A 27,120-nucleotide genomic window follows, 5' to 3' on the forward strand; every position below is an offset into this window, starting at 1 on the left:
TGCGTATCAACCTTGCTCAACAAAGATTTTAATACCGTGACCAAATCCTGTTTATCCGCACCCTTTGCGGGATCCATCACATTACACCAAGCATTATGCAATGATAACTCACCAGCTCGACCGACCTCCGGCGATGCCAAGGGTGATGTCCCAGCTGTCTCCCTCCTGCGAATCCTTTGATCAGGCGTGGGCTCCCGACTGACTGTGCGCGTAGCCTCCTGCGCCCTTTGCTGTGGCGCCACACCAGGCTGGTGTCTGCTTGACCGTCCTTGCGTGTGGCTGTGACTTTTGTAATTCCTGGGTTCCATTCCATGTTGCCTCGACTGCGAGTGAAGCGTATGACGCTGGTCTTCTGAGCGCCGTGTCACTTCTTCCAAACTGCCCCTCTCTATCCTACTTACTCCTTGCGCCCTGCCGCTGCTGCTACTGGAAGCTCTACTCGCCTGCTCTAACTGCCTGGAACGCCTGACCTCCTGTCTTAGCGCTCTGGTTCTATCTTTTTGCCTACGCCTGGCGCCCTGCCCTTGGCGGCTACTGCTAGCGCGGTTGTCGGACGTTTGGGAAGAGTAACCCAGCGTTTCTTGTAGCACTGGGTCTAAGTATCGGGGGTTAACGTAGCAACGGCGCTGTGTGCCCGAAGCGGGTGGCGGGACATGAGAAACGTGTCTGCTTTGCGTGGGATATACCACCTCCTGCTGCCCCCGGTACGGGGCCGCCTCGGCTCTATTTCTATGATGGTAGGGGGGTCGGCTATGTCTATGTGTCATGTGGCTAGATGCATGGGGCTCAGGGGTGATGCTACGTGACCCCGAAGAAGGGCTACTCCCCCTTCGTTGTCTCCTCCGCGGGGGTAACAACGCGGGGCCAGGGCTACTCGCTGCGCTGCTGGTGGAGGAGCTAAATGGGGCTGCTGCCTGTAATCTATTTCCTCCTGTACTTGCCCCCCCCCCCTCTGACTCCTCGCCTGTGCTGTGCTGCATCCTGCTTGTGGCGCTCTGCCATCTTGGTGGGGTACGCGCCCTCCCCGCGTGTCCCTTCCTTCTCCTGCCTCACTCCGTGGCTCACCTCTCCCTCTCTGCGCTGTCCTGCGCCCAGACGCGCGCTGTTCTTCTTCTGCTGCAAGGGTTGCTGTTGCTGCTGCCTCCTGGCACGTGTCTCTTCTTCTCCTCCCGCTCACCGGCGGTGAGCGCTGCCTCGTGGCGGTCCGTTTTCCCGCCACTGGATTTGAATTTGGCGCCATCTTTTTTCCGGCGCTCGCTGCTCCCGCCGCTCTCTCATCCATCCGGCTGCTTCGCTGACCGCGGCGTTTGTTCGCTGGGCTCGGGATGAGCCTTGCTGGCGGCTGTTTCCTTCGTTGCGGTCTTCCCCGCAACTGCTCTTCTGCCTCCGGCGGCGCTTCGCTGGCTCCGCTCTGCTGTATCCCGGCTTCCTCCGGCTCCGCCGCTCCCGCGGCCGTCCTGCAGCTTGAAAGGATCTCCTCCAGCCAGCCGGTGCCATCCTGTACGACCGCCGCTTGGATTAGAGCCCTCAGGTTCTCCATCTTCCTCTTCTTTCGCTCTCCGGCCGACTCTCCTCTTCTTGTCTTCTCCCAACGACTCCCGACCTCCACTATTCAGTCAGCCGCTTCGGTTTTCTCCTCTTCTTCAACTTTCTTTGCCTTCAGTCTTTTTCTTTATAACTTTTCTTGCGTCTTGCTCGGCTCCGTCCTCTTTCCTCCACGCTTCTTCTCTCTTGGTCTTCTTCCTGTCTTCTCCTTCTTCTTCCGTACCTAGCTCCTCCCCCCCATCTAGCTCGCTATTCCCTTTAAGCTCCGCCCCTAGTCCCATGCAGCCTCGTTATTCACTGTGCTGCATAAGAGACACTTCAGACAGCGTATTGGTGGGGACTAGAGATGAGCGAGCGCGCTTGGTAAGGGCAGTTGCTCGAGTGAGCCTCGCTCATCTTGAGTAACTGCCTTCTACTCCGAGCGTGCTCGGGGGGGGGGGGGGGGGCAGCGGAGGGCGGGGGCGGCGGGGGAGAGCGGGAGGGGGGGAGAGTGAGATATCTCTCTCTCTCCTCTCCACCGCTCACCCCTGCTGCCCCCCCAAACACGCTCGGAGGAGAGGGCGGTTACTCGAGATGAGCGAGGCTCACTCGAGTAACTGCCCTCACCGAGCGTGCTCCCTCATCTCTAGTGGGGACCCTTACTAATCTGATATTGATGACCTATCTTGAGGACAGATCATCAGCTTATCCTCTGAAAACTCCTCGAAGTCTTTAAACTATAATGGCAAAACTAAACTTTGCATTTCTGAACTTTAATTTTAGGCTGACAATGACATCACACGCACGGCCTACATCATAATCTCTCTACTGGAAAACAAAGTTGTACACGATGTAAGTGATTTTATGCTCATTTTATTTCTCAGTGACCTTAGGAAAACCTGAACCTGTTGAAACTAAAAAATCTTGTGGAAGAAATTAAGCGTTAAATTACAAATGTGTAAACTGGTAGTAATTATCAGGCTGCACACAAAATATAAATAGTGATTCTACACAAATTATATGGGCAATGCATTGGGCCTATTCAATAACAAAAAATCTCCCAATTGTGCTCTGAGAGGGGATGGGTAGGTCAGACACAATACTTTTAAGTAATAGTGGCTGTTTACCTCCCACTGTTTACCTCTATTCTATATAATAGGATTACAGTGGACACAAAGCTATTTATCTATTCATCTCTTATGTTAACACTGTGGTCTTCCTTGTGTCTGTCCTTGAGAAGGATCACAGCTTTACTGAGGTGACCCAATCCTAGGGACAGACGGTATTTGTGTTTTAGTCCTGAGCCCTTATTTTTTTATGGTGAAATTAATAAAAGTTATATTTTAGGGTTCTTTTCTATGAAGGGTAATTATCAGGCTGGGTTCACTACTGTGCTGCATGGCTAATTATCTCAAGGCAAAACTGCCCGGGATTTACTGTGGATTGCCATGGTCTGGCAATATAAGTATTGGCTAAAAGGTTTGTACAAATGAAACACATTTAATTTAAAGGGAACCTGTTCTCAACTATAAGCACCATAAAGTAAGTTATTTTTCTTATGTCTTCTGTTATGTGTAGTCCAGGGAGCCTCTTTTCTTACTCACTTGGTACCCCATTCCTGCGGTGTACCTCAGTAAAGTCAGCGCGCCTGCACACCAGCTTCACTCTTTTTTCAGGAGGCTGTGCATGCACATTCCTATTCCTGCCTATGGGAGTGCACACAGCCTTCTGAAAAAAGTCCAACTGGTGTGCATGCACTAACTCCGCCACCGTACACCACAGGAACAAGAGACCAAATGAGTATGAAAAGAGGCTCTCCTGACTCCACATCAACAAAACTATAAGCTCCATGACTTAGTTTATGGTTCTTAAATTGTAGTTGCTGACAGGTTCCCTTTAAATATATTTCACCTGTAAGAATCTCACAGCTAAAACTGCAGCAATTTGCATAAAACACAGTAGTTTTATAGTGCAGGAATCGCCCATGTGGCGCAGTACTACTGCACTTCAACCTGGCCTTAGAAACTTAGAATTTGCTGACGTGGCCCATCCATATGTTACATAGGAGACCATTTATCATAATGGCAGGTGTATCATACTACATTTCGCTGGTTTTAGAAAAAGTGATATTGATTTGCTCCATCAAATGGAACGTGATTTTTAACTGTTAGTATGTCTGTGAGAATTATGCTCTATATGTTGTGTTTAGGGAAATATGGTGGAAGATGCCCTGAAATGTCTGAAGAAATCAGCGGACAGTATAACATCAATACACACCCAGGCTCTTCTGGCATATGCCTTCACGTTATCAGGAGACCATGATCTGAGAGAGCAGATACTGAAGAAACTGGATGAGACAGCTGTAAGGAAAGGTGAGGGGGAGAAAGACCTATATGAATGGTCGCCATATAAACCTACCGCTTTACCATAAGCCGGCTTCAATCTAAACTGAACTGATCAGCTAAACCTATCTATCATTTTTATTTTACAGCAACCCCCTAGTCTCAGACAAAGCAAAATGGCCGCACCACACCTCCAACTACTTGATGTACACTGTACATTGGATGTCTAAGACATTACATGCTGCTCTGATTGGCCAGCATCGGTCACTTGAGTAGTGCATCTAGTACTGAAGCGCTAGCAATGCACAGTGTGTATCAAGTAGTTGGAGAAATGGTGCAGCCATCTTGATTTATCTGAGACCAGAGGGTTGCTTTAAAACTTAGTAGACCCCCCTTCCTTCTCTCTTCCCATAAAAGTTTTACTAACTGAAACTTCTAAAAAAAGATAAAAATGCTCCATAATACTGTTTACTTTGCCTGTCTTCCCAGAAGCTGTTATGTATGCACTTCCAGTTTTTGGCATTTTGATATCCTTCACCTCCTCCTTAAATCCTCTATGACAGCATCCAGTCACTGAATGTGCCATCTCATTAGTTATCTCGAGATCTCACATTCTGAACAAGAGTCTTAATAAAGCACTAATCATTCAATAAGCGAGATTACTGCAAGCGTGTGATTAGCTCCTTTGGGGGGGGGGGGGGGGACTCAGGAGAATTAGACGGAACAGAGTTTAGTTTTTTTTATACGTCCCAGGTTGTAAATATTTTTTTTGGGGGAAGAGGGCTACTGAAGTGTAAAATAAAAATGGTACAAATGTATTCTTTAGTTTGACTCTTAATGCAGTGTGATATCATGCTGTGCCCTGCTATTAAGGAGGTTTATATATACTTTAGATCACTTTACAATGGCTTTGTTGTGTTTAGATAAGATAACAATTAGAGATGAGCGAGCACCAAAATGCTCGGGTGCTCGTTACTCGAGTCGAACTTTCCGTGATGCTCGAGGGTTCGTTTCCAGTAACGAACCCCATTGAAGTCAATGGGCAACTCGAGCATTTTTGTATATCGCCGATGCTCGCTAAGGTTTTCATTTGTGAAAATCTGGGAAATTCAAGAAAGTAATGGGAACGACACAGCAACAGATAGGGCAGGCGAGGGGCTACATGTTGGGCTGCATCTCAAGTTCCCAGGTCCCACTATTAAGCCACAATAGCTGCAAGAGTGCCCCCCCCCCCCAACAATTTTAACTTCTGAAAAACCCTCATTAGCAAGGCATACCTTAGCTAAGCACCACACTACCTCCAACAAAGCACAATCACTGCCTGCATGACTCCGCTGCCACTTCTCCTGGGTTACATGCTGCCCAACCCCCCCCCCCCCCCCGCACGACCCAGTGTCCACAGCGCACACGAAAGTGTCCCTGCGCAGCCTTCAGCTGCCCTCATGCCACACGCTGGCCTCATAGCCACACCACCCTCATGTCTATTTATAAGTGCGTCTACCGTGAGGAGGAACCGGAGGCACACACTGCAGAGGGTTGGCAGGGCCAGGCAGCGACCCTCTTTAAAAGGGGCGGGGCGATAGCCCACAATGCTGTACAGAAGCAATGAGAACTCCAATCCTGTGCCACCTCTGTCAGGAGCAGCAAACGAGGGCATAGCAATGGGGAATCCATGTGTCCACACAGTATTCATTCTGTCAAGGTGTCGCATAGCTCAATCCACACTGCAATCGGAAAGCCATCAGTGCTCTGCCCCCTACCCAAGTCAGTCAGTGCCTTGGTGCCAGACAGGTCGGCGCACCTTTCCGAGCAGGTCTGACAAGCGTGGGTAGCTTTTCAGAAACCGCTAAACCACCAAATTAAAGACGTGGGCCAGGCATGGCACGTGCGTGAGGCTGCAGAGCTGCCACCAGGTTACGGCCGTTGTCACACACGACCATGCCCGGTTGGAGGCTCAGCGGCGCAAACCAGTGGTCGGTCTGCTCTGTCAGACCCTGCAGCAGTTCGTGGGCCGTGTGCCTCTTCTCTCCTAAGCTCAGTAGTTTCAGCACGGGCTGCTCACGCTTGGCCACCGCTGTGCTGCCACACCGCGCGACACCGACTGCTGGCAACGTGCTGCTGCTGACACATCTTGATTGCGAGACAGAGGTTGCGTAGGAGGAGGAGGAGGAGGAGTAGGAGGGTGGTTTAGTGGAGGAAGCATACACCGCCGTAGATACCAGCACCGAGCTGGGGCCCGCAATTCTGGGGGTGGGTAGGACGTGAGCGTTCCCAGGCTCTGACTCGGTCCCAGCCTCCACTAAATTCACCCAATGTGCCGTCAGGGAGATATAGTGGCCCTGCCCGCCTGTGCTTGTCCACGTGTCCATTGTTAAGTGGACCTTGGCAGTAACCGCGTTGGTGAGGGCGCGTACAATGTTGCGGGAGACGTGGTCGTGCAGGGCTGGGACGGCACATCGGGAAAAGTAGTGGCGACTGGGAACCGAGTAGCGCAGGGCCGCCGCCGCCGCCATCATGTTTTTGAAAGCCTCCGTTTCCACAAGCCTATATGGCAGCATCTCCAGGCTGATCAATTTGCTATGTGCACGTTTAACGCTTGAGCGTGCGGGTGCGTGGCGGCGTACTTGCGCTTGCGCTCAAACAGTTGCGCTAGCGACGGCTGGACGCTGCGCTGAGAGACATTGCTGGATTGGGCCGAGGACAGCGGAGGTGAGCGTGTGGGTGCAGGCCTGGAGACGGTCGTGCCTGTGTCCTAAGAGGGCGGTTGGATCTCAGTGGCAGGTTGGGGCACAGGGGGAGAGGCAGTGGTGCAAACCGGAGGCGGTGAACGATCTTCGTCCCACCTTGTGGGGTGCTTGGCCATGATATGCCTGTGCATGCTGGTGGTGGTGGTGACTCCCCGGCTGATCTTGGCGCGACAAACCTTGCACACCACAGTTCGTCGGTCGTCTGCACTCTCAGTGAAAAACTGCCACACCTTTGAGCACCTCAGCCTCTGCAGGGTGGCTTGGCGCGAGGGGGCGCTTTGAGAAACAGTTGGTGGATTATTCGGTCTGGCCCTGCCTCTACCCCTGGCCACCGCACTGCCTCTTCCAACCTGCCCTGCTGCTGCACTTGCCTCCCCCTCTGAAGACCTGTCCTCAGTAGGCTTAGCAAACCATGTGGGGTCAGTCACCTCATCATCCAGCTGCTCTTCCTCCGAATCCTCTCTGCGCTCCTCCCTCGGACTTACTGCCCTTACTACTAGCTCACTGATAGACAACTGTGTCTCATCGTCATCGTCCTCCTCACCCACTGAAAGCTCTTGAGACAGTTGCCGGAAGTCCCCAGCCTCATCCCCCGGACCCCGGGAACTTTCCAAAGGTTGGGCATCGGTCACGACAAACTCCTCCGGTGGGAGAGGAACCATTGCTGCCCAATCTGGGCAGGGGCCCGAGAACAGTTCCTGGGAGTCTGCCTGCTCAGCAGAATGTGTCATTTTCATGGAGTGAGGAGGCTGGGAAAAAGGAGGAGCAGCAGCCAGAGGATTCAGAGTTGCAGCAGTGGACGGCGTAGAAGACTGGTTGGTCAATAGATTGCTGGATGCACTTTCTGCCATCCACGACAGGACCTGCTCACACTGCTCATTTTTTAATAAAGGTCTACGACGTGGACCCAAAAATTGCGATATGAAGCTGGGGACCCCAGAAACTGTCCTCTCTCCTACTCCCGCAGTAGCCGGCTGCGATTCACCTGGACCAGGAACTCGTCCTATGCTCACACCCTCACTTGGGAGTCCGCGTCCTCGACCGCGTCCACGTCCTCTGCCCCTACCCCTACCCCTCAGCATGGTGGATTAAGAATCGAGCAGAGACAGAGCGGTGTAAAAATGTTTGTGAATTATTGCCGCGCAGTTGGTGGCTGCCAGCGGTAATATAACGCAAAATGAAGCCAGAGATAAATTATAAGGAAGGCTGCACTTAGGCCTTGCTGTGAACTATGCAGTTTGGATGGACATGAAGTCCCACAGGCCACGCAGGCAAATGCACTGGGTCACCGGTAGCCGTAAAAAGGATTTCTTTTTTAAATCACCTTATTTTTCTATGCAATGCAGGCTGAGGCTATGCAGTGTGTATTGCACTTTCAATCTATGGGCGTCGGACACACCGTGCACTTGTGAGACAGCACACGTATAACACAGAGCGTTGTAGAAAATGTGTGGTTTCTTGGCGTACACTTAGAGGCAGAGTGAACTGAGGCAACGCAAAGTGCGGACAGAAAAATATTTGAATGAAGGCTGCACTTAGGCCTTGCTGTGAACTATGCAGTTTGGATGGACGTGAAGTCCCACAGGCCACGCAGGATAATGCACTGGGTCACCGGTAGCTGTGAAAAGGATTTCTTTTTTAAATCTCCTTTTTTTTCTATGCAATGCAGGCTGAGGCTATGCAGTGTGTATTGCACTTTCAATCTATGGGCGTCGGGCAGACTGTACACTTGTGAGACAGCACACGTATACCACAGAGTGTTGTAGAAAATGTGTGGTTTCTTGGCGTACACTTAGAGGCAGAGTGAACTGACGCAACGCAAAGTGCGCACAGAAAAATGTTTAAATGAAGGCTGCACTTAGGCTCTGCTGTGCAATACAGAGGTACTACAACTCCCAGCAACCACGGAGTTAAATGCACATGGTCACAGGTTGCCCTAAGAAGAACTGTTGGGGTTCTTGTAGACAGGATTCTACAATACCACTGTCCCTGCCTGACCAATACTGCCCCTATACTCAAGTACAGACTGCAGCCTGAGAACGCTATAGCCTGCACGCCCGATATTCATTAAAAAAAAATAGTGCAAAACTGCTCACAGCAGCCACAACAGTAATGCACTAGGTGAGCTGTGGCCCTAAGAAGGACCGTTGTGGTTCTTGAAGACGCTAACACTGTCCCTATAACAGCAACAGCAGCAACAGCACTTTCCCTGATCTCTCTTAGCGTGTGTCTGTGGCGAGCCGCGGGTGGGGCAGATTTAAATACACGGGGGTCACTTGACCTCGCCAGCCACTCACTGCAGGGGGGTGGGATAGGGCTGGAACGTCACAGGAGGAAGTTGTAATGCCTTCCCTGTGTTTCTATTGGCCAGAAAAGGGCGCAAATTTCTCAGGCAAGGAAATGTAATTGAGTCGAGTGCCGCGTGGTGCTCGTCTCGAGTAACGAGCATCTCGAACACCCCAATGCTCGAACGAGCATCAAGCTTGGACGAGTGCGCTCGCTCATCTCTATTTATTATGTCTGTCGCCTGTGCATGTCCGCTGTTAGAAACAATCAGCACCTGCCCTGTGTGTAGCGGGATTGGCTATGAATCCTGATACATACAAACTCCAATTCTGGAGACCCAATTTGCTGTTTAGGCTACAATTGTAATATTTTCATTGTGATTCTCTTCATAGATGGAACGATGCACTGGGAAACAAACTTATACATGGAAGAAGATGTTGGGACAGCCGCTGTTGTTATTCTGGCCTTGCTTTCTGAGAAAACACGAACTGACAAGGATCTGGAAAATAGCGGGGACGTCATTCGTTGGATGGTGACACACCAAAACCCATGGGGTGGCTTCGGTTCTTCTCAGGTTACTTCATTTTTCAAATCAACTACGGATGCAGGAAATGTTAACTTAAAGGGGTTTTCTGGGACTACAATACTGAGACCTATCTTCAGTCTCAGATCAGTGAGGGTCTGCCACTCGGGACCCCTGCCAGTCAGCTGTTTATAGAGGCCCAGACACACGTTCATTTGTCACATGGACCGAGAGCGGCATAGTACCATTCAAGTGAACAGGATTGAATCGCTGATACAAAATGTACAGCACTGTGCCCGCCTGCTATGCAGTGAAGAGCACAGCAGCCTCTTCAAACAGCTGGTTGTTGGGGATCCTGCGCAGAGGACTCCCATTGATGAAATATTTATGACCTATCCTAAAGATAGATCATCAATATTGGAGTCACTGAAAACCTCTACACTTTAGTCCTATACACGCAGCAGATTTTACCACAGGTTTTATGCAGAATCCACGTGGATTTTGCGTTGAATACACAACAGATTCACCGTGAAATACACAGCAAAAAAAAATGTCCCATTCATTTCAACGGGAATCTGCTCCATAGTTTATATGGCTTGGATTTTTAATATCCTCAGTAGCTAAATATGCAGTTCTGCAGTAGAGATTAGAGATGAGCGAGCGTACTCGGATAAGCACTTCTCGCTCGTGTAATTGGCTTTATCCGAGTATCGCTGTGCTCGGGGCTAAAGATTCGGGTGCCGCTGCGGCTGACAGGTGAGTCGCAGCGGGGAGCAGGGGAGAGCGGGCGGGAGAGAAGGAGAGAAGGATCTTACCTCCGTTCCTCCCCGCTCTCCCCTGCAGCTCCCCGCTCCGTGCCGACACCCGAATCTTTAGCCCCGAGCACAGCGATACTCGGATAAAGCCAATTACTCGAGCGAGTAGTGCTTATCCGAGTACGCTCGCTCATCTCTAGTAGAGATCCACACAGATTACACAGCAGTTCCTCATCAGATTTCTCTGACATGGATTGTGCAAATGTGCATATACCTTTAGTGCATTGAAAGCTCAATTACAGCAACTTAACTTGGCTTTTTCAATGGCTTTTTTTGTGTTAAATGGCAATTTAAAGTTTGCAGCTACTGTGTATTTAAAGGGGTTGTACCAAAATTAAAAGTTATTCCCTTTCTACAGAATAGGGGATAACTTGCTGATCAGTTATAGCCCCACCAGTTGGCCCCTCGAGTATGTCCACAATCTCACTGAAAGTTAATGGAGTACTAGTGCGTTCATGCGACCAGTGCTCCATACAGTCTTCTTCTCACTGTGAGGAAGGAGGGGGGTGAATGGGGGGGGGGGCTGCAGTAACCTTGCAGTGAGAAGGACGGGGTGCAACAGTGAGACTCCAACTGATCAGCAAGTTATCCCCTATCTTGTGGATGGTAGATAACCTGTAATCTTGGTACAACCCTTTTGAATGCAGCAAGGGTAGGTTACCAGGTGGCAAATTTGCTGTGAATTTTGGTGCGGATTTGCTGCAGATTTTTCCACTATAGAAAATCCACAGCAATTCTGCCACATAAGAACATACCCTAAGGGTGTAATCAAATGGCGAGAATTCTGTCCAAGATGGGCCGAACACACATGCAAAAATCATAGAATCATAGAATGGTAGATTTGGAAGGGACCTCCAGGACCATCTGGTCCAACCTCCTGCTCAGTGCAGGATTCACTAAATCATCCCAGAAAGATATTTGTTCAGCCTTGAATGGGTTCATTGCTGCATATCCTAATTTTGCATAAGTCTCACACGAGAATAAGACAGTTTAATGTGTGGTGTCCCACACATCGTACAGCAGACGAGTGTCTGTGTGCTGTGTTATGCAAGTTGCATCTGAGAGCAGGATACTGAAGCAGTCTGGACAATGTGACTACAGAGGACTAAAAGATGTTAGACACAGTTATTACCCCCCATTTTCTGCCCAGTCCAAAGTGCTGTACAGAACTCCCTGAACCTTCCCAACTTGACCCGACATGACTCAAAGTGGTGCATTCACCCCAAGAAGGGCAACCCCACTGCTTGCACATGGTCTAATGTCAGAGGGGAGCTAAGAAATAAGACCAGAGAACTGGACCAAGAAACTGGACCAGAGACTACAAAAGGACTGGGCGCAGAGGGTAGAACACTGACAACTGACAGTTATGCTGAGAGTCCTGACAGGGCCAGAATTCTTGGAGTATAACTGGCACCCGCAGCAAGCAGAAGCTGGTTTATATAAGAAAGTTACTGACTGGTTGTCAATCATCCCAGCTAGCCCATCAGCTAAACTGCAGCTAGGAGAGGTTTAACTCTCGATATTCAGGACTGAATGAAACATGAATATGTTGGCAGGCACATCATGTGATCTGAAATAGACATTGCGATGTCACCCAGGGATCGCGGTGACACACCAGTTAGGGAAGCCCCATTATCTTTTGACAAACTTTACATGAGATGGCTTATTACTGTATTTTGTGTGGATCACATATAGAAAGACAAAATAAATGTAATTCTTGCAATCTTTGCCAGTAACTAAAAGTGGTCAGGCACATTATATAACGGTTGGCCTTGCAAGCATTCGGCCAACAGTTATTTCTTCCAACATCAACATATACACACAAACTTGGCTTGGGCTAGAATGCATGTTTATTAGAAGAGGGAATAAAACTACTCTGGTATAGTTTATGACACATGGGAAGAAAGGATGACATGTCTGATCCTTCTTTTCCCCAAGATCTGCCATCAAGGGAGAGTCACGTGGCCCCCATATACATTATGTTCAATGGCCAATCCCACCAACATCAGTGGGTTCAGATATGTTTCATCTACTGCAGTTGTGCACATTAAGGGCTTCTTCACATGGGTGTATGCGCAACTACGCTGGTCGCTACAGAGTGTAGTTGCACATAAGCAAGGTAAAAATATTTTTTTTACCTTTCAAACTACATGCTATTCCGCGTGTTCAAATAATAAAGCAGGAAGATAGGTCATGCCCTATCTATCTCGCATGTAGTAATAACTATGTGCGAGAAAGAGAGGGCAAGTTCTATCTTTACTCGGGCATAGTATTAACGCTCAAGAATCTCGATAGTAGAAACAAAACCATTGAATACAATAGTTTTTTGTTTCATGGCATTATGCAGCCGTGATTTTCACGCCTGCATGATGGGACAAAATCACGCCCGTCTCTTTAAGGCCTTAGTCACACGGGCGTTTTTTCACGCGATTTGCGGATCGCATGACGGATGCGCATCCGCAAATCGCGTGACCGGTGCGCGCAAGTCGCCCGCAAATCGCCTGAAAATCTGCTCCTAGCCGCGTTTCATTAGAAACGGGCCGGAGCTGTCCAGCGCATTGCATTCAATGGAGACGGCAATAGAGCCGGCTCCATTTAAAGCAATGCACTGCGGGCGAGCCCGGGATGAATTGTCGGGAAGGGCTTAAATATATAAGCCCTTCCCTGCAATTCATCCTAAAATGTGTAAAAATAAAAAAACATATATATATACTCACCTTCTCCCGGCAGCCGGAGCTCCGCGCGGCCGTCCTGCAGTGGGTGTGAAGGGGGTGTAAGTCAGACCTGCCCCCTGATTGGCTCAGCGCTGAGCCAATCAGAGGCATGTCTCACTCACACCCATTCATGAATTCATTAATGGATGTGAGTCAGATCTGCCCCTGATTGGCTCAGCGCTGAGAGGCAGCAGTCACTCACCCATTCATGAATTCATGAATGGGTGTGTGAGTGAAACCTGCCTCTGATTGGTCAGGGCTGTGACCAATCAGAGGCAGATCATTCAGCAGGCGGGGATTTTAAAGCCCCGCCGGCTGAATAGTGCCGAGAAGCAGTTCAGGAGAACTAACAGCGAGCGCGGCTGGACTCCGGCTGCAGTGGAAAGGTGAGTATACAATTTTTTTTATTTTAACACATTTTAGGATGAATTGCAGGGAAGGGCTTATATATTTAAGCCCTTCCCGACAATTCACCCCGCGCACGCCGGCAGCCCATTGCTTTCAATGGAGCGGCTGTATTGCCGGCTCCATTGAATTCAATGGGCAAACATCGTTCTTCTCTGTCACAGCTGTTACAGCTGTGGCAGAGAAGAATGATTTGTCTTCTATATGTTCTCAATGGGGTCGGCGCTGCTGCCGCCGGCCCCATTGAGCGCATATAGAGAAGAGAACAGGAATCGCAGATCGCAGATAGGTGCGATCTGCGATTTCTGTTCTATAATTTATCGGACGAGCGCATAAAAAGCGCTCATGTGTCCGATACCATTGCAAAGCAATAGTTTTATAAAATCGCCGGACGCATGCGCATGCGCAAATCGCGGCTAAAAACGCCCGTCTGACTAAGGCCTAAGCCCTAAGTTCCTGAAGAAATTATGTTTCAAATTTTTGTTATTTTGTTGTTGGCTCTGTAGGACACAACGCTTGCTCTTCATGCCATGGCTGAATACGCCAAAGCCATCAAGCACAAGGAGGGAGATGCAACAGTGACAATTTCCTCAAATTCTGGCTTCCAAAAGACAGTTCATGTGGACAAGAACAACAATCTTCTTGTACAAACTGTTGACCTTCCAGAAATCCCTGGAGAATATACCATGAAAGCTACAGGTGATGGCTTCGTCTACGCACAGGTAAAATAGCTAATGAGTTTTCTTTCAAAATTAAGATACATATTACTTGCTGAACCTTGAAATCATGTTGTTGGAATCTGATGCTTTTCACGGAAAATGTTTGATTCTTCATAGTTTATCCTTTTGTTCGCAGTCACATATACATTACAATGCTCTACCTGACCCCACGGAAAAAGGACAGTTTTCCTTCAATATAAGCACTGAGCCATCTACCTGCTCCCGTGTATCTCAGCAAAGGTTTATTGTGCATATGGATGTCAAGTGAGTTCATAGATGCCAGGAATTTATAAACGCCCATAAAAAGTATTAGGTTAGGGTCCCACGTTTCGGTAAAGTGTATGTGATCGAAATCCTGCTCCTCACTGGCTAATGATCTGGAAGATTTTGCTACTTAAAGGGCAATATTACTGGCCAAATATTCTGGCCGTTAGTGGAATTACTAATTAGTTTCAAATGCCACACTAAATGCTGTAAAAAGCCCACCTGTGTGAGAGTGGCCTAATTGTGTAGATGGCTGCTATGCAGTACTAAAATTCCCCAGCAACAACCACAACTACCTCACAGGTCAACAGGGCGGATTTCCATTTATAGGGGTTGTCCTACTAAGATGGACCCTTTAATCTGCAAATCTCCAAAGTATCTTGTGCAAAATTAAGAAAATGTTATCTTGTAATCCTAGAGGACTCTGGGACTGTTTTTGTTCCAGTCTTATTATTTGGTCCTTTTCCCCTAATCTTTCTTTTTGATTTCTATTTTAGATATTCAGGAAAACGAGAAGAGACCAATATGGCTATAATTGAAGTGGATCATGTGTCTGGATATGTTCCAGATAAGGATACTGTGGAAAAGGTAACAAATAAGAAGACTAATGTCCAATAGTTAAAGGGGTTTTCCAGGACTTAAAAAAGGGTAAAATGGCTTAAAATGAATGAAAATTGAATACTCACCAATCCCAAACACTCTGCATCCAGCCCTGCTGCCCAGGTGGCTGTCCTGGAAGAAGCGTCAGGTGTCCACATGCTGTTCATTGTGCACTTCACCTCGCAGTCACTCATAGACTTCAGCAGCTATGAAAGAATCACCACTAAAGGCTGTGAGCAGCTGAGCAGTCATGTGCACAATGTATGGCAGGTGACCATCTGGCTTTTATCCCGGGTTTCACGCAATGGGTGTCAAGTGCTGGACGGGAGCAACATAATAGGTGAGTATTCAATATTTATTCATATTAAGCACTTTTAACTTTTTTTAAGCCACTGAAAACCCCTTTAATTCTAACCTTTATAATGAATCATTGCCCCTCATGCAACAACTCAGCTGGAAAACTGTAGTCCAAAGCAACCAACCAGATGTCAGCTTTGTTTATTTTGCGAGGGCAAGGTTTGTCATAAAATAAATGATTGGCTGCTATAGGCAACACGGATGACAAAGCCAACTTCACTATATTTTTCAAATGTGCTGTATATGAATATGGCTTCTTGGTGAAAGGAAAAAAAAAGGCTTGTACTCATCAAGTGTAAGAACAGCTATGAAAGTACTTTTGCTATCAGTAGATAGCTCACCCATCTGTAAGATGAAATCTAGGCATTGTCATCGGCTGTGCATCATATAGGGAAGGTGCAGGGAATCCCAGTGCACAGATGGTTAAGGAGTAATTCCAAAAGGTAAATGTGAGATCCAGGCCCAAAATGTGGATACAAACTTCTGTATTTATTCATTAAAAAGTTTCACTGTCAAAAAGTACCTAAGCTCCTACATGTTTCAAGCATTACCGAGCTTCGTCATGGCACAGCTGTTCATAATCATGTTATAGTAAAGGAGATATTTATTGTAAATTTGGTGCTGGATTTCACATATATCTTCTGAGATATTACTGTATGTTGAAGATCAAGGCTGCAGCTACACATACCACTATCTTCCTAATTTCATTGCCATTGTGTCTACCATTGAGGGCAAAATGATCCACATTGTGACAGGATTATTAAAAGGCTATTCCCATTATTGTTTTTCATAGCCGATATGTGAAATAATTGCTATGGCTACTGAACCACCCAGTCGGAGCCTACAGAAAGAGCTGAGCACTTAGCACAGCACCGTTTCTGTAGTTTTCATTGAAGTGAACGGGTGCGACAGAAACAGCATAACCTGCAGTGCTACACTGTTTCCATAGCTCCTATTCACTTCAATGAGAGCTACATAAATAGCGCTAGGCTTTTTCAGACAGATGGTCAGAACAGAGCGATGGGTCTTTCCATCTCTGCCATTAGTTATGTACATTGTCTGTATTTTGATTTTAGCTCTATCAATGAAATCTATTAACCTTGCCGGCAGTGCTACGCTATTTGGGTATCGTGCCGTTTGCTATTCATTATCTCAATAGCATTCTAACACAAGTTGTGTTAGCGCTGCTACAGCTGTATGATCATTCGCCCGTTTATAGATGACATTTGTCAGCTGTTTCATTGCAAATATGCTGTAATCTCACTTAAACCTTTAATTTGCTCCAAAATATGGTAACTAAATATAAAAAGTGATTCTGAAAAGCTTTGAAGATTTTTGGTCCCTTTTTGCTATTTGATGCCCTTCAAGAACTGACATTTACACAACATGTCCTCTTATTTTGCTTAGTTGAAGAAACATCCTCTAGTGGAAAGAACAGAAATATCAGCGCAAAACCTCACCATTTACCTGAAGAAGGTAAGACACAAATCCATCTTGTACAACAATTGGCCTTTTTATGGAAAATGTGATTGGAGTTTAATAAAATAAATCTGATTTAAAAAGAAAAAAGAATAGACATTCGTCTCAGATATGTTTGAAAAGTGAGAGGACCATCTTATCCAGCTTTTCATAAACGTTTCTTACAAACATATGAAAAGTTTAAAGGGATCTGTCAGCTGGAAGATACTGTCCAAATCGGCGGCATCGTGGTATAGAGCAGGAGGAGCGGAGCAGATTGTATGTAGTTTTATGGGGAAATATTCAGTAGAACTTGTATTTTATTCATTACAACTTTTGCTTATTTTAAGCTGAACAGTCCAGCGGGTGGTGCTATCAGTGATTGATAGGTTCACAGTTCAGATATAACTATCAGTCACTGATAGGACCACCCACTGGGCTGTTCAGCTCAGAATGAGCAAAGGTGGAAATGAGTAACATACAAGTTACACTGAATCTTTCCTCATAAAACTATATACAATCTGCTCAGCTCCTCCTGTTTTATAACATGATGGATGCTGGCAGTTTGGACAACCTGTTCAAGCTGACAGACTCCTTTTTAAAGGGATGTGTCATCAGAAAATGACTTATTATATAAATCTTATTTTTGTGTTAAAAATAAAACAAACATTACCAAAAAAATCTTTAAAATGTGTTTATTTTTGGTTACAATCTATATTTTAAAAAATCCTGCATTTTTCATACTGACCATAGAGTTTAATACTAGTCTGTCACTTCCTCTAGTTAATAGATCAGCCTCTCCTATACATGAAGACATTTTATTCATTCTGTTTGGCTCTTTTGCAGCTCACTCATGAAACTGTAAGCCTTGCCTTTGCTATGGAACGGGAAGCTCATGTAGAGAATCTGCAACCTGCCAATGTTGTGATTTATGATTACTATGATCCAGGTATGTGCAAATATACAGCAATTCAATCATGTACAGAAGTAGCAAATGGTAACTGGACATTTAAAGTGTTATCGTAACTCCACACCAACGTACTACAATGCTGTAAATGGAGTATTCACAATGTACTAGTCATATTAACGATTGATACATGGGACTTCCAAGCATTCTGTTCACCTGTTTAAATGATTTCAATAGACTCTTGTAATTTTAATAGCCTTGTGTGGTCCAGAGTGTTAAGGCAGCAGAAATGCAGTTCTAAGCTCTTGCTCACGGCTTTAAGGTTGCGAGTTTAATCCCTGCATGGTTCAGGTAGCCGGCTCAAGGTTGACTCAGCCTTCCATCCTTCTGAGGTTGGTAAAATGAGTACCCTGCTTAGTGGAGGTGATAAATTACCTGAAAGCGATGTGGAGTAAGTTGGAGCTATATAAATACCAAGATTTTGTTTATTTTTACTATTAAACTGGCGGTTTCATTTTGGTATACACTTGTGAAAAGTACCTTTTACAGCCAGAGCCTGTCTATCAGAGCCTTATACTGGATGGCCATTTCATTAGACACACCGGACCTTTCACTATTGGAGTTTGCTTGTATGAAAATTGTACGTGTGACCCCTGAAGTGCAGCATAAAATCCAGTGACAATATTCAGTGGATCAGTTTCAGTGTGAATTCATATTAGAATGGGAAAACTCAGCAATCTGAGCAACTTTGAATGAGGCCGGATCATCGGCGCTAGAGTAATCTAGTTGCATCAGCAGACAGCAACAAATGATAATGTGTCTTAGATATAATGTATATTGGGAGGTGTGAGGTACATGAAACATTATATGTGATCTACGGCTGCGTTAATGTTAGACATACCACTGGCAGAAAGGACAATTGTCCTCGGGTCTCAACAATTTAGGGGTTTCTCACTCCATCCCCAATCTAAATGTCTGTGTTATACCATACTGAATTTAAATCAAGATGCTGGCTGTAGTACTTTTAATTGTGTTTATATGGCGCTACTATGGGTTTCTTTTCTGGCATTATTAGACACTTTATATGTGCATGTAATGTGTGCATTGTGTTTGCTGTACTTTTATTGATACTGAATGGCTGCATTACTTTGGCAAAGTATAGCACAATTGTGTGGAGATTTTTATGGCACGTCTACTTATATTCTCCCATCCAAAGAATAGAGGGGGCCTTCATGCAGGAGTTTCCACTAATCATCATCCTTGTCCTATTGCAGGTCTTTTTTGGAAATACTAGTTATTTTGACGTATATCCCTCTATCAGTTCACTGCTGAGTTATTAATTATATGTTTCTATTACAGATGAGTATTCTGTGGGTGATTATAATCCCCCCTGCTGCTCAGGTAAGAAATGACTCCTGATCTTGTCTTTGGGTATGTCATCAGAGGTCTAATATTTTTTTTCCTCAGACTATTTATCAATAATATAACTAGTAACTCTTCCTTTAGTCCCATTCCCTCTGCCTCTTGGAACTGAGAGACACTTTTGAATTTTATGATAGTTCAACTCCAATGTTAAAGGAAAAGTCCACTTATTGTCAAGCTTTTCAAAAATAGTCTACTAGCCTAAATTTATATTAGTTTCCCAATTGTGAAAAGCAGGATATTATATCATATGGGTTTTTAATACAGTAATAAGACAAACCCACGTGGCTTTCACCAAAGATGACTAACTAAGATATAATATAATGCAGAATTAAAGGTGTATTTTGAAGAGTGAATATTATTCCAAGATTTCACCCATGTGGCAGACAGATATAGCTGAGTGCTATGCTTGGCTGTTTTTGTCAGTCCCATTGAAATGAATGGAGCTGCTTTTGCTGTGATGTTACACAAATAGAGAGGAACATGGAGCTCCCTCGGGATTGGTGTGGTCCAAGCGGTCAGACCCTTACCAGTCTATCAGCTTTTCCCTATCCAGCAGATGGGTGAAAACGTGGAAAAATATTTACTCTCTCTCGGAAATACCCCTTTTCGAACTTAGATGGAGAAATGTGAAGCAAAACCAAAATTTCTGTAAGCCCTGCATTTGAACTATGATAATAAGATTAAGAGCTGTAGCAAAAGTGGCAAGAAAAAGGTAAACTGCAAGAAAAAGAGGTGGGTGGTAGAATGAAATAAAAGAGGATAAGAAAGCAATGGGTTAAAGGGAATCTGTCACTTACTTTTAGCACTACAAGCTAAGCTTATGGGCTGAAAGTAGGTGACCCGGGAGTACGAGGATGTAAGATACTTAGCTTGCCTGTTGCTCCCCCGGTGTCAACACCGGAAGCCACAGCTCAATACATTGAGCGACGCACTAAGTAGTCTGCCTATGACATAGTCCGACAAGCTCAGACGGGTATTGGTTTTGCAAAAATCACACCAAAAACATAATATGACTGCTAAGTATGAATACAGTTTAACAATTCTATTTCCATAGTACAGATCAACTGGAAATCTGTGTGCTGTCATATACAGTTCTGTCATGTGCATGAAGCCTTAAAGGAGTTGTTGTATGAAACATATTGTTTATAGTTAAATCCAGCCCATTATTATAAATATTTTTTTTGCTTTTAAATCTATTAAATAAAATCTTTCTATCCCCAGATATTCCAGAACTAATGTTAGAATAGCGCCACCTGTTTCCATTGTGTCCACCTCAGTAAATGTTCCATCTGCTCAGTCTTGCTTCCCTTTCTGCTCTGGTATGTTGAGGGATCTCTGCTGCGGGATGCGGCTGCCTCTGAAGTAGCTGCATCTCCTCTGATGTCAGAAGAGATGCCGAGCCAGTGATAAGAGAGGAGACAGAGTTACTGCTGAGAAGTAACAATGAGTAGGTGTGACCACTGGAGAAAATTTAGTGAGGCGGACTGGACACAGAAAATCTCTTCAACAGAAACTGAAGATGGAGCTATTTTGATATCAGCCTGCGGCTAGAAACAGTAGATGGTGTTATTCTGATATTAGTCTAGAAATATTTGATGATAGAAACATTTTTTTAATAAGTGTAAATACAAAAATATTTATAATTATGGGCTTGATTTAACTACAAACTATACTTTTCATGGGACAGCCCCTTTAACCCTTTTAAATCTGGCCATTTTTCTCAGTTTTATATGGATGTTATCTCATCCCTGCACTGCAAGACCTATAACTTTATTTTTGCATTGACAGAGCCGTGTGAGAGACAAGTTGTGTTTTTGTTTTTATTCCCCTCCCCCACCCAGCTGCTTAGACACTGTGGTCAGCATTGATCGAAGCATCTAAGCAGTTAAACGGCTCTTGCTTACAATTATTAGCAGTGTAAAACATATTCACTCCACAGGCCACTGACATTCATATGCAACATTGGTTATTATTAAAGGGTAAATGAAATAGAGGCAGAAACCATAATATTGTAATGGATAAATTAATGATTTGTCCCTGTTCAGTCGTAGCTCACTGTGCAATGTCTGCTACCGAGAGAGAGGATTGTGGATTCCCAAATATATCAAAAGAGCAATGTGAACAGAAAGACTGCTGCTTCGACAACAGCATCCATGGAACCAAATGGTGTTTCTATCACGGTATGACTTAACATTTAACCTCGTTTGTATCCTTCACACTGTGGAGCAATGTGATATGTTCTAGTTTATCTTATAAGAACATTTTATAGTACTTTCATGTAGAACATTCTGCAATTAGGTAATTGTTAAAAGGCTTTTCTGCTTTAGGAAACCCATTTTTAAGTATCCTATTACGGAATTCCTAGGTATCCCCAGTTCCAAATTGATGCTGACTTTATTTGATGCAATCTGACAATCCCGATCTCTACTGTAAATATTTTTTGTATAGTCTTTTAACTTTTTCAAATGAGCTTTATTGGGTAGCAATTCCTTTGGTGATCACTGTAGCGCCCATATCATAAAACCTTTGTGACATCCAGGCAATCTGTGGTCTGAAATGGTTCAAAAACATTTAAAGTAAATATCTGGATTTCCAGATTCATCACAAATAAAAAAAAGTTTGCATTAATTTGGAAGTGTATGGAGTTTCTCACACTTACTCATTGTCAAAAATAATAATCAAACACCTAGAAGGAGTTGTCGGAATCGAATGAAACTTTCTATGTGTAATTGTAATGTTGATGGAAGTAAGTGGTTACAATATCAGAGCAAAAGGACAGTTTATTTTGGAAAACTGAACCCTTGAAGGGAGGCTTTAGTAAGATGTGATACGAGTGGACATGGATGTATACAGGTTCCGTATGGCATCCTGCGGCATATTGGTCTACATTTCCTGTAACTGAGCTTCTAGGTTATGCAAACTTGTAGGCTGTCAAAGCTCAGCTGCCATCCCAGATGGTCCAATACATGTTCTATTGGCGATAAATCTGGCAGGGCATAGACATGGTAGTGTTGTGGAGAAATTCCTGTGACACCCTTGTGTGTGTGGTTGAGCATAATCCTGCTGGAAAATGCCTTTTGGAAGCCCTGCCATGAGAGGAATACATGTGGCTGCAGGATATTCTGAACATATTACTATGCTACCCTTGTCCCTCGTACCACTACTGGGGTGACCGACTGGTCCCACAGACCATCACACCAGCAGGGGAACAGTGTTCTGCTCCACAGCAAAGGCAGGATTGAAGCCATGAACACGGCAGTTGTCAGTGCCAAAACTAAGCATGGATGCATCGCTGAAGACAACCCAGTTCCACTCCGTAGCAGTCCATGTTCATCGTTCATGGCAACACTGCATATGGGGAAGAAGGTGGATGGGTGTCAAACGCAGTGCATGCAGTTGGCACCGTGAGATCAAATGTCCTTCAGCCAAGGGACCTGGAAATGGTTCCGACAGACACAGGTTGTCCCCCACCTGTCTCTCGATGGAGGACAACAAAGCAGTTGGAGTTGCTCGTGCTTGTCAGACAATCCTCTCTACTGGTGGTCTCTTGAGGGTGTCCTGAGTCCAGTCACCTTATGTGCATGCCTTCAAGCATCCACTGGTCCCAACATCTCCTAATAGTCTGGTCAGAATGACCCAGGTGGTGGGCAAATATGACCATCCATCTTCTCACATTCCAGTAATATGCTCCTTCTCATACTGTCAACTGGACGAATACTCTTTGATTGTGTCGTAGAAGCGCCATGTTGTTAACAAGCTCTACACAAGTGAAAAAAGAGGTCCACTACACACAGGTAGCATCTGAGAGACTTTTTATAGGCCAAGGGTGGAACCACTTTTAGGGCCACAAGTGGCAAGACCATTTATCTAATCACACCATAACTCTAATTATTTGCCTATCTGTCTGAGATGTAACTGCATGCAGAGTTTTGCAGCAAAACGACAACTACTTCTAGGTGCTAGATTTTTTTTTGACGAGTGTATGTTTATAGGTCAACTTTTATAACACAGTGGGGATAGATGCAGCTGCTCAGCTCTAGTCAAACTACTTATGGCCACTTGTCAGTGAGTATGTGAGTGCTTCTGTTGTTCTAATATGCTGTGTGTGTAATATGTATTGTCAGCATGGATGTATGTAATGTAGCAGAGATATGTCTGTGCTTGCACATGTCATATAGCAAAGTTGTGTTTGTAACATGTGCATGTCATGTAGCCGAGCTGTGTCAGTGATGCCCATGTCATGTAGCAGAGCTGTGTCTGTGCCGCGCATGTCATGTAGGAAAGCTGTGTTTGTAATGTGCATGCCATGTAGCAGAGCTGTGTCTTTGATGCACATGTCATTCAGCAGAGCTAAGTCTCTGACGAGCATGTCATGTAGCAGAGCTGAGTTTGTAACTTGCACATGTACTGTGGCACAGCTGTGTCTGTCACGTGCATATAATGTAGCAGACATGTGTTTGTACCATACACATGCCATGTCTATCAGGCACATGTAATGTGGCAGAGCTGTGTCTGTGATGCGCATGTCATGTAGCAGAGCTGTTTCTGTGCCATGTATGCCATGTAGCAGAGCTGTGTCTGTCAGGTACATGGCATGTAGCACAGCTGTGTGTGTGTCACACGCCCATGTACCACAGCTGTGTGTGTGACGAGTATGTAGCAGTCAGTGTGGTCAGGATGTGTCTGTAATGTGCTGTGCGTGTAATGTGTATAGTCAGTGTGAATGTATGTAATGTAGCAGAGCTGTGTCTGTGGTGCATATAATGTAGCAGAGCTGTGTCTGTGGTGCATATAATGTAGCAGAGTTATGTTTGTACCATGCACATGTCATGTCTGTCAGGTGCATGTCATGTACCAAAGTTGTCTCTGTCAGGCACATGCCATGTAGTAGAGCTGTGTCCGTAACGTGCATGCCAAGTAGCAGAGCTGTGTCTATCAGGCACATGGCATGTAGCACAGCTGTGTGTGTCTGTTACATGCCCATGTACCACAGCTGTGTGTGTAACATGCATGTAACAGAGCAGTGGGGCGCATTACGCCATTACGCCGCCAGAAACACTGGTACTATTAATTCCTAATAATTACTATTCATTATATATTTCATGCATTGAAAAACCTGTTCCTATCACCTCCTAGTATACCTCTAAATAATACTGTCACCAAATAATAGTCACATACTAGTTTGGCAAACTGATAAGTCATTACAATGAAATTAACTGCAGTCAGAGTAGATAGCACCTGGGATCACTGGACTTGTCAGTTTTGTTTTGCTTTTCTATCCGACCTAGACCACCATGAAGACTTCTTCCAGCCACGACTTGTTTCTGCACACTCTCCCTGCTGCGGACCTATTAAGTAATAGTACCCTGCGCACTCAATCGACCAAATGACCTATTCATTGGCCCCAATGTTGAACTTCCAGTAACCAGTAGAATATTATGGAACAGAACACTACTGGACTGAAGCTGCATGTTCTATGCAGAGCATGAACTGAGTCCTCACCCATTCCCTGAAGATTGGGGAGGAGTCAGGTTATGCTGTACATAGCATGCAGCATCCAGCAGCATAGTGTTATACTCCACATGGTTTATCGGATGGGATGGAGGGGTGCGGGCTTCATAGGGTTTGGTCGGCCTCCATCGGTGGCATGCCACTGGTGAGAACCTGTGCAGGACTCCCCATTCAAATAAAAATGACTAGTTAGATACCAGCTTGTGGAAAAAAAAGTCTAGAATATTCTTGAAATATCTAATGAAGTTTTTATCTGATCTACGAAATTCTTTTTTTCATAGGTTTTAAACAGACAGAAAACCACTAATCAAGAATCAGTAACTACACATTACACCTGTGGCCTCTACTCTATGGAACAGAACATGACAAATGTATAAAGAGAGGAAGAGAGTCTGGTGATATAAACCATCAAAATGTGTCTTATAAAGAAACACTCAATAAAGTGAATGTGTCCTAACTGAAGTCTTGTCTTATGTCTGACTTTCTTTACTCAGAATAAGAAACAAATATAGATGTTCATTCTACAAAAATTAGTCAAGTATAAACCAAACGCTAGAAGACAGAGGAGGGGGAACTGTAGCGGTATCTCTCCCACTGTGTCTGCATAAGACTATGCTGTGAGAATGAAGAAGGGAGATAACTGATAGGACAGAACTCAACACAGCTCTCAGATTCAGCACCAGGAGGCTTCTCTCACTCACCACCAGGAGGAGCCCATCCACTCAGCACACTTCTAGATAGGAAATTAACATGAAGCTACAGAGGAATGCAAAGGACACAAAATATACAGGTCAGGCACAATATTCCCAGCTGTACAGTAATCAGATGTAGGAAGGACTTACACTCCACCTGTGTTATAAAAACTTAGCTAAGCTGTTAGATGTGTGTGTATTCATCCACTCTAGGATGGGTCAGCTGTTCCATTTTTCATTTCCACTAAGGCCTCATGTCCACGGGGAAAAGAAAAATTAAAATCTGCAGCGGATTTTAACTCTTCACCCGCACGCGGATCCGCACCCCATATGGATGCATTGACCACCTGCTGGTAGATAAATACCCGCGGATGGTCAATAAAAGTAAATTAAAAAAAAATATGGAGCATGAAAAAAAATGGACATGCTCCATTTAGGTGTGGGTCTCCCACGGGGACAGCTCCCACAGGCTTCTATTGAAGCCTATGGAAACCGTCTGGATCCGCGGGAGACCTAAAATAAGAATAAACTTACCCGCAGTGGACCGTGCAGATCTTCTCTTCTTCGCGGCCGGATCTTCTTTCTCTGGCCCGGCGGATGTGCCTGGCGCATGCGCGCGGCACGCCGCCGGTGTGCCGAGCACATCCGCTGGCCGAAGAAAGAAGATCCGGCCGCAAAGAAGAGAAGATCTGCACGGTGCGCTGCGGGTAAGTTTATTCTTATTTTCAGCCCTCATGTCTGCGGCCTGATTTTCCCCGTGGACATGAATCCTAACTGTGATAAATTTCCTGCCTTATGCACGGTTTACAAAAAGACAGAAACCTTGAAAGAAACTCAGTGGTGTCCGTCAGGTGCCATTTATATCCATTATGTGATGGATAAGTTTTTGGCTTGTATGTATCCTATTTTTCTGTGCCTATGATGGAAGATGAAAATGAAATGTTCTGTCAGTAGTGAAGGAAGCCTCAGTTTAATTATTAGGTTGATGAAATAAATTTTTTAGGTATTGTTACTGCCGCGATTCATCAAATGCTTTATAATGACTTCTTATACCTGGTGCACAGCAACCATGGGGACATACACTGTCCTCCTCCCTCATACACTTGCTCGTGCATGAGGAAGGAGGCATAGCCCCACAAAATGGTGCGTGGTGTATTGTGGTGATTGCAGAGACCTCAGCATTTTCATATTTTAATGCACTTTGATTTAAAAGTTAAGCAAATGAAAGCTAAATATGTATCTGGACGTGCTACTTAAGTGTGACTAGCTGCTTTATCGTACTAAACTGTATTTCACCCGCAACTTCATCGACAGGAAATTCGTATTAAGCTTTCCTGATGATACAAACTGTAACTATCATCACAATTATTATATTGCTAATCCATTGCTATTTAACTTATGTTAGAAACCTTTATCTTTCTTTGTCATATATCTTTGGAGTTTCTTTATTATAGAAACGATTCTCATAATACCTGTATATAATCCTGATTAGTGAAGGACCTCTTTATAAACGACATTGGTAGTATTGTCATGGAAACCAATCGGTTCCTCTGATTTCACTGTCAGTCCAAATTGGTTATCAGCAAAAATGTGCATGGGAAGAAATTGACAATAAGAGAGTGTTGTATCAAAGCCAATGTGCTTCTGGATTATATTGAAAGTAACACAACTTCTTACAGAAAAATGATTACATCACAAAACAGGAGTAAACAAAAAAGGGCAGTGTGTTCACACTAGATTGGTTACATACTTTCACAAAATGACATAACAGTAGAGATACATACCCTTAAAGTCATAAAAACTCAAGATAGGTTGTAATTTCTAATGATCA

At 45.0% G+C, this 27,120-nt stretch overlaps 1 protein-coding gene across 1 annotated transcript in view; it reads left to right on the top strand.

Moving 5' to 3' along the window:
* The window catches only part of LOC136626158 (alpha-2-macroglobulin-like), a 118,943-nt gene extending 93,884 nt beyond the window's left edge, over window positions 1-25,059 (top strand). Inside the window, exons 27-37 of the mRNA XM_066600965.1 lie at window positions 2,308-2,376; window positions 3,734-3,896; window positions 9,292-9,473; window positions 13,863-14,078; window positions 14,212-14,339; window positions 14,837-14,927; window positions 16,704-16,772; window positions 17,601-17,703; window positions 19,021-19,062; window positions 21,132-21,266; window positions 24,879-25,059. Coding sequence (XP_066457062.1) covers window positions 2,308-2,376; window positions 3,734-3,896; window positions 9,292-9,473; window positions 13,863-14,078; window positions 14,212-14,339; window positions 14,837-14,927; window positions 16,704-16,772; window positions 17,601-17,703; window positions 19,021-19,062; window positions 21,132-21,266; window positions 24,879-24,904 — 1,224 coding nt within the window. The 3' untranslated portion in view covers window positions 24,905-25,059. The remainder of the gene's footprint in view (window positions 1-2,307; window positions 2,377-3,733; window positions 3,897-9,291; window positions 9,474-13,862; window positions 14,079-14,211; window positions 14,340-14,836; window positions 14,928-16,703; window positions 16,773-17,600; window positions 17,704-19,020; window positions 19,063-21,131; window positions 21,267-24,878) is intronic.
* Window positions 25,060-27,120: the final 2,061 nt, after the last annotated feature.

This window comes from Eleutherodactylus coqui, chromosome 4, assembly GCF_035609145.1.
Source record: "Eleutherodactylus coqui strain aEleCoq1 chromosome 4, aEleCoq1.hap1, whole genome shotgun sequence".
Lineage (NCBI taxonomy): Eukaryota > Metazoa > Chordata > Amphibia > Anura > Eleutherodactylidae > Eleutherodactylus > Eleutherodactylus coqui.